The sequence below is a fragment of the Macrobrachium rosenbergii genome, chromosome 1 (genome assembly GCF_040412425.1).
Source record: "Macrobrachium rosenbergii isolate ZJJX-2024 chromosome 1, ASM4041242v1, whole genome shotgun sequence".
Classification (NCBI taxonomy): domain Eukaryota; kingdom Metazoa; phylum Arthropoda; class Malacostraca; order Decapoda; family Palaemonidae; genus Macrobrachium; species Macrobrachium rosenbergii.
In genome coordinates, this window is record NC_089741.1 from 48,530,573 (window position 1) to 48,537,852 (window position 7,280).

At 40.7% G+C, this 7,280-nt stretch overlaps 2 protein-coding genes across 2 annotated transcripts; one reads left to right on the plus strand and one right to left on the minus strand.

Moving 5' to 3' along the window:
- Positions 1-635: 635 nt before the first annotated feature.
- On the plus strand, positions 636-1,570 carry LOC136840439 (autotransporter adhesin BpaC-like). The gene is made up of 2 exons (XM_067107119.1): positions 636-732; positions 1,227-1,570. The coding sequence occupies exons 1-2, from the start codon at positions 636-638 to the stop codon at positions 1,568-1,570; spliced, it is 441 nt and encodes a 146-aa protein (XP_066963220.1).
- Positions 1,571-2,381: 811 nt separating this feature from the next.
- Positions 2,382-6,576, minus strand: LOC136835225 (signal transducer and activator of transcription C-like). The gene is made up of 4 exons (XM_067098519.1): positions 6,511-6,576; positions 6,080-6,348; positions 4,504-4,647; positions 2,382-4,312 (listed from the first exon to the last, which is right to left on the minus strand). The coding sequence occupies exons 2-4, from the start codon at positions 6,224-6,226 to the stop codon at positions 3,845-3,847; spliced, it is 759 nt and encodes a 252-aa protein (XP_066954620.1). The 5' UTR covers positions 6,227-6,348; positions 6,511-6,576; the 3' UTR covers positions 2,382-3,844.
- Positions 6,577-7,280: the final 704 nt, after the last annotated feature.

Genomic DNA, 7,280 nt, shown 5'->3' on the forward strand with positions numbered 1-7,280 from the left:
TGAAGATCTCCGAAAATCGAGGTCCCACTTTCGCCAAAGAAAACCCATGAATCCTCCTGGGGTGCAACACTCCTGATCTCTTCTCCTTGGAGGGATAGCCTTGCCAGAACAGAAAGGCCATCCTCGACTGCTCGGATGTACAGGAGCTGATCCGAGAACTGAGCTTGAGACGTAGATCCCTTGTAGCGGAACTCCGATAACAAAACTACGTCAGTCCTATCTATTTGACTTGCATTCTCCGCCAGCAACCGAAGGAGTTAGGAATGAGGAGAGAGAAAAAGCATTCTCACCTGTCCTGCTGAAAGAACCAGCAGGAGGCCAGCATGGGCAATCATCAACCAGAGGTGGTGATGGCAGCACGGAGGAAAAGAGCGCTAAGCACCACATGAAGTGTTAACCTGAAGAGACCGAAAGTTCACTCGGGCTGAGTCTCCTGAAGGAAGGAGAACCTTGACAGCATTCAGTTTACCGAAATGAGCGAGCCGAGCCAATTGCATAACCACGATCAGGGGCCGGGTGAGCAAACCAAGCCAAGCCAGTCTTGAAACCAACCCAACCAGGGGCTGGACGAGCGGGCCGAGCCGATAGGAACCAATCACGTACATGTGATCGGTGGCTGGGTGAGCAAGCAGGGGATGAGCCAGGCCAAGTTGGGAGAGCTCTGCTGTGAACTAGTGGTGTCCTCAAGGCATGCTTTAATCTCCTCTGAAGCCGAAGCCCCTCGAGAAGAAGGTTCAACGGGATTCTTGCCTGCTAGCCCTAGTGTTCGAACCCAAGGGTCCTAGACACGCATTTTGGAACTGACCATACACTCAAAACAAAGCAGGCAGGTGTCGAAACATCAGAATGTTTTGACACCTTCTCTTGTCCTGTGCCTAAACCAGACCTGAGAGTGAACTCCCCAGTACAGGCAGTCCCCGGTTATTGGCGGGGTTTCCGTTCTGACGGTGTGACGATAACCGAAAATCGCCGATAACCGAAAATCAGCGATTTTCGGTTATCAGCACCCCTGCTAGGTATGTATGGGCACCCATAAACAGAAAACAGCGATTTTCGGCGGCGAAAATTGCCAATTGCCAATTTTCGTCGCTGGACAAGCCCCATAAAACTGGTGATTGCGGCGACTGCCTGTGCTGGTTTGAGTGCCAGAGATTCCGCAGAATCCCGGACACTCCTCAACTTGCTAGTTGAGCACTCGCGATCCCAAGGAATCTGAGCTAAATCAGGAAGCGCAACAGGAGCAGCCCAAGCAACAGGAACACCAGGAGAAGCAACAGGAGCTACCAGGGCAGCTGAGGCAGGAAGCATAACAGGAGCAGCCCAGCAGGCAGGAGCTTCAGGGACATCAGCAGCAGCAACAGGGGCAACCAGGCACCTGGGGCAGGATGCACAGCAGGAGTGGCCTGGTGACTGGTCACCAGGAGCAAAAAAGACAGAAGGCACAGCAGGAGCAAACGAGACCACAGGTATGACAGGAGCCAGTGGCACAGCATACAGGAGTGCCAGAGAACGAACAGTGGTTGGTCGCCCTTGTCAGGACACAGTGCTGATACCAGCGTGGGGATCTTAGCCATTACCATCACAGTGGTTGTCGTCGAAGTATGCACTGTATGAGGGCAGCCTTCCTGCCACAAGGGAACTTCAGCTGTGCCTTACGATGCTCGCTGTCAACCTGGAGAAAAAAGTAAAAAAGATTAGTAAAGAGACTCGTCTTGCTCCAAGGGGGATTGTCTTAAAAGTGAGAGGTCCCTAAGAAGTGGTCCGACACCCCCCCCACCCAGTAATCTTGGCTCTCTGAAGGAGATGGCCAGAAGAAAGCTCACCCAGAATGAGTGAAGGGCAGTCAGAGGCACTGTCAGAGGCGAATAACCTTCCGATGACACCCAATAAAGTTCCTCCAGCAAAGCCACCCACGGCACAGGCAGCGAAGAGCAACACTCATACAAGACAGAAATTTACAGTCACACTCCCATACAAGGAGCAGAGGGCGTGAGGCCCAAATGGTAGGGGAGTGAAAATTTAAGCCCTTGGCTGCTAACTCCAAGAAACACAAGCTGGGGAAAGGCTGCCTTAACGCAAGGCTATCAAAATTGTGAGTTTGTATATTTAAAAATGTCACACACTCACTATATACACAACACAAAAGATCCCACCAGGAAAGAAGAGCTTGATGACAATCAGGCAGAGCACTCCGAAAACAAGTCTGCACAGCACGACAGCCGAAAGCAAATTGGAATGTTTACATCCGGGCAGGCAGGACACCCGCCTACCAGACGTAAGCTACTGCCTTACCAACTTCAAGAGTTTTAACGGCCGTTCCCAGCTTTACTGTAAGTAATTCCTAATGTAAAGGGCCAATGGTTTGAACATCGTGTAGGAACAACTGCATATTTCAATTCCTAATACAAAGGACCAATGGTTTGTATATCATGTAGGAACAACTGCCCATTTCTAGCAATTTTATTAGTAGAAAGCTACATTACTACTACTGCACCAGACATGCATAAAAGGTCAAATTCATAAAAAGCTCCAATCATCTACTCTTGGAAATTTCCTTAAATTGAATGTCCAACACCAGTCCTCATTTGTACATGTGGTAATCACTGATCAGCAACGTCTCGCCAACAATTCCACCAACATAAAATTCTATTATTAATATCACTACTAGCAAAAAGACATGTCATAATCACAACAATTACTATAATGTTGAAGGGAGTTCTTCCTACAACTATATCAATAAACAATATTAGCACTACAGTACTAACAAATACCAATGTTAGTGCAAAACTTTCACAGTACTCTACCATGGTTAATCTTCTGCTGGAATTAGCATACCATGCAATAAACATTCTTTTCTGAGATGACCTGAATTATCATCATGAAGATAACGAAAAATTGAAGGCTAATAAAGAATGAATTGCAACAACTTATAAAAATACGGCTCCCATGCATGCACTGTGGATGTCAGTAAAAGGAAAATGGAACAAGACTTTTTTGTCAGTTTTATTAAAGAGAATATGTAAAAAATTAATTTCTAATCAATATCATCGTAAAAAACCCTCTTCCTAAATCTAAATTTTCTTTGTTAAAAACTTTACAGTGTACTGTAGATTCTTTTAAAAGGAAGTTAAGTACCTTCTAATTTTACAAGATAAAAGTTCAGTAATACTGAAGTTCTTACATTTCTTTAGGCATTGTCACTTCAAGCTGTTGTTGAAGCATTAAAAAAAAAAAATAAGAAGAGTATGTGTGACTCCTTTGAGACAATTTGTGCAGATTTTCCTAAAAAATAAGATTCTTAACTGAGATCCATTAGTATTTCCTTTGTCTAATATCAGTTATGTTCATGATACTCTTACACACACAACACACTCATCATATAAAACTAAGTATAAACCCTTCAGCTTCCATTCTACTTAAGACTACAGTACAGTATACAAGATTAATTCCAACCAATAAACTGCTTCCTCAACTCTGTTTCAACTTCATTTCTATAATAACTAAAACACTTCTATGGTTCACTTTTCAACAGTACATGAATACAGCGATCATCAATATATCCTGTCTTAACAGACAAGAATGCACAGTTAATCTCTTAAAAAATGCAATAATCATAGTAATATTTAAATATACAGTATGTATATATTGCAGTCCCTTTAATTGAATGTTCACATGGGTAAAGCAATTTTCAGCAATAAATATAAATTATTTTCTAGTGCTGTACACAATAAGTTACAATAACAAGATTTATACAACTTTCAATAACTATGAACATTTACATGTCCTCATTCTTACCAATAATCCATTACCGAAATATACTAGCCATCTGATGTTAACTTACATTCTAAACTGCATTGGCACCAGCTGCAGATGCTGCATTTCGCTGAGCCTGGACAAACTCTGGGTAATCAATAAAACCATCCTTATTTTTGTCATCCTGATCTAGAATAGGATCAATCATAGCTACCAATTCTTCATCAGTGAAGAGCTTTGCTTCAGGCACAGGATGACCAGTCTTCCCTGGCTCGTGGTTAGCACTATCATGCCAGTGAAACAAGGATTTAATGAGTTCCTGTCCGTCTAGTTTATTATTATTGTCTGCATCGTGCATCTTGAAGTAATGATACTGGAGCTCCTGCTCTGACATACCGGAAGTGTCAATAGGTACTTCAAGATGATCTTTGATATGATCCCTTTCCTGGCTCAAGTTTGGGTTGTGAAGGACACGCTGATTTTGGTGTGGCTGATGGGGCTGGTGAATCCCCTGGCCAGGAGCAGCTGGCTGTTGGAAAGCCTGCTGAGCTTGTTGTGGCTGCATGAGAAAGAAAAAATATTTCAAAATTAAGTTATGGATTTAAAATTTATATTTCATCCTGTCACTGGTCATTACTGTGATGTATGTATTATCAAATGAGATACAGTTCATGTACGTAATCACTAAATTTCAATAGTTCTCAAACATGGCACAGTATTACATATACTAAGTAAAGTATTGCTACTAACTGCCTGAAATTGTTGCTGTTGTGGCTGTTGTGGTGGAGGGGCAGGTTGACCATACTGTTGCTGCTGGGGAACCTGCTGGAATTGTTGTTGCTGATACTGCTGAGGGGGAACACCTGGTGCTTGTTTATACTGTACATTACTTGCCTGAAGAGAGGAAAATACACACTTTACAATCTTTTTACTGGATATACAACAAATGCATAAACAAAGCCAAATTAGGAAAACAAAATTATGTTAGTTTTATACTACCACAGAAATGGTAGAGATTAACAACATACAAACTATGCATTCACATGTGACTTATAAGAGTTGCTTATCTTGGTAACTAGGCTAATCAAAGGGACTGGGAGGAGGGAGCACTGACTTATCTATAATTAGGGAATAAAATGTTTAATTTTGTAACTATTGATAAATCCCAACCATTTAACTATACTTTTTTTTGAGAAACAATGTGCAATTCTAAAATATTCTTGTCAAATTGGAGGTCAAATTTAGTATAACAACTAACTCCAAACTTCTCAAGTCCTTTCAATGTCCTATCTTCATGTTTATAACCCTTGTTTCCTTCACCAGGGCTCTGCCCCCAGCTAGGTAACACAGCCCACTAGGTTAGGTTAGGGTATGTTAGGTTAGTATAGTTCTTTTCAAAATAAGCTTCCTAGCCAATCTCTTCCTGAACATACAGCTCCCTAGGCCTAATGACTTGCGCATGTTCGGAACCATTCCATAACAACAACATGACATGTCTGTTCTTTCGGTAGATCTTAGTAGCAGCTCCGCAACGGCGATTTCCTTAAACTTGACTTTTTCTACAATTTTTGGTTGCTAATTATGGATTTACCTTCAATTTTTGTTGCACGAATGTAATTAACCTGTAATTAACACCCAAGTCCATCCAACAAGGGGTTTCCATATGCGATCTTCACAAGACAGAGCACGGGTACGTCTGTTTGGAATGGTTCATATCCCGTCCAGCAAGTGCAATAACTTGTTAACGTATGGGTACCAGCCCCCCCTGGCCCAGTACTAAACACAGCGAAGGGACATTCTATTTGGTCCGACAACAAACAAATGAACTGCCAGTATCAGAAGCCCTAAAAGTGTAGAAAAAAACCAGTTTCCAAGGTAAAAACAGGCACGGAGCTAATACTTGGAACTATTGTTCTTTATCCCAGGGATTTCTCCCACCCAAAACCCCGTGTTTTCAAAGGGTCCCCAACCATGTTGGATAGATATGAGGTTAATAATAACTGGCCGACAATAAAATATCACCTCCTTCATGAGCAACACTAAAAGTACAGGAAAAATTAATATCCGAGGTAGGGTTAATTACATTTTCAATTTCAAAAAGAGATTAAGCTTTAAATTAAAATTTTACCAAATTTCTATGTAGGGGATAGCCTAGCCTGGAAACATTCGTCGGGTCCGTAAAGTAGGTTACGCTAATCATAATACAAGTTGGGTCAAGCGCAACTCAGCTTTGGAAACACTGTTAGTTGCTTTCTATCTGATGAAAACGGAGAAAAAACAGGCCTGAGAAATATAATAATACACCCTAAGGCTTAATATTACGAACCTGGTACTGGCCATGTTGCTGCGGTGGTTGTTGATGCTGTGGCTGACCACCTTGATATTGACTCGGAGGTACGCCAGGGGCCATTCTTTGCTGGGCACAAGCAAGCCCAGCTAAAAATGATATCACGTAACAAGTATTAATTAACATTTTGCTAAATTCCAGCTACCACTTCTCGGCAGCTAGGTAACAGCTGTTACGGACAACCGGGACCTCGATGTCTGTCCGCCTTCGTCCGGTGACTACTAACGTCAAACTGGGTTTCCTGTTTTCTAGGAGCGAAAGGTAAAGCATTTTTTACATTTCATTTTCTGTATTTTATGGATTTGTTTCAAGTATCTTTTATCGTAGAATTATTCGATGCATTTATTAATATCTGTTATCTTTTTCACCCTTCACCAATTATTTTTACTTGATATAACTTCAAAACTTACCTACATTTACAGTTCCTTTAGTTTACCATGTTTATAAAAGAAAAAGGTGACAACCAAAACAATGACGTGGGCTAGAGGGTACGGCAGTAAAAGTTGTTCAATTGTTTAATTCATACGATCTGCATCATATTATTCGAAAGTTATAATAGCAGAAGAGTAACTGCAGTAAAATAACTAAAATAATTTCGTAAAACTCGAACATTTGTTTTCCAGAGTGACGAAGTTTTATTTATCTACGGCTCATCATGAGTCTGTCGTTAACTATTGTTCAAGAAAAATTAAATACCTCCAAGAAACATGAAATATTAAAATGAGATAAACGTGTTTCCTGAGTGGTGTTAGTTATAAGACTTGTTATTACGAATACCTGGCAAGTTTTAGAAATAGCCAAACAAGAAATCGGGAGGTTACCAATACAGTACCAATAAAAAAATAAAGAGATTTATAGAAACAAGGACGAATACAACTTTATACTGTTTTTGGCATTAAAACATGAAAAATCTATGATAACATCATTACTAAAGTTTTAACAAATTAATTCTTTATACTCCAATAGAAAGCACCAAGATATTTTTCTAATAAAATACGGAAATTCAAAAAGCTGGCATTTGCCTAAACTTGTTTACCCATATATAATGCTGCCTCGTATCATAATTTTCATCGATTGTCACATATGTCTTTGTATTTTCCATTTATCCACGATTAGCAGTTCTTAAAAAACTAAATAAAAAATAGTATTGTGAATGCACCTTAGAAGTACTATTAAAGCC

What these genes read in the sequence shown, in the direction of transcription:
- LOC136840439 (XM_067107119.1), top strand. Translation starts at nt 636, where the DNA reads ATGAGCCAGGCCAAGTTGGGAGAGCTCTGCTGTGAACTAGTGGTGTCC. An exon ending in CGAAGCCCCTCGAGAAGAAG is followed by an intron (nt 733 to 1,226) that starts GTTCAACGGGAT and finishes GAGCTAAATCAG; the next exon opens with GAAGCGCAACAGGAGCAGCC.
- LOC136835225 (XM_067098519.1), bottom strand. Translation starts at nt 6,226, where the DNA reads ATGTTAATTAATACTTGTTACGTGATATCATTTTTAGCTGGGCTTGCT. An exon ending in AGCAACATGGCCAGTACCAG is followed by an intron (nt 4,648 to 6,079) that starts GTTCGTAATATT and finishes TCCTCTCTTCAG; the next exon opens with GCAAGTAATGTACAGTATAA. An exon ending in AACAGCAACAATTTCAGGCA is followed by an intron (nt 4,313 to 4,503) that starts GTTAGTAGCAAT and finishes TTTCTCATGCAG; the next exon opens with CCACAACAAGCTCAGCAGGC.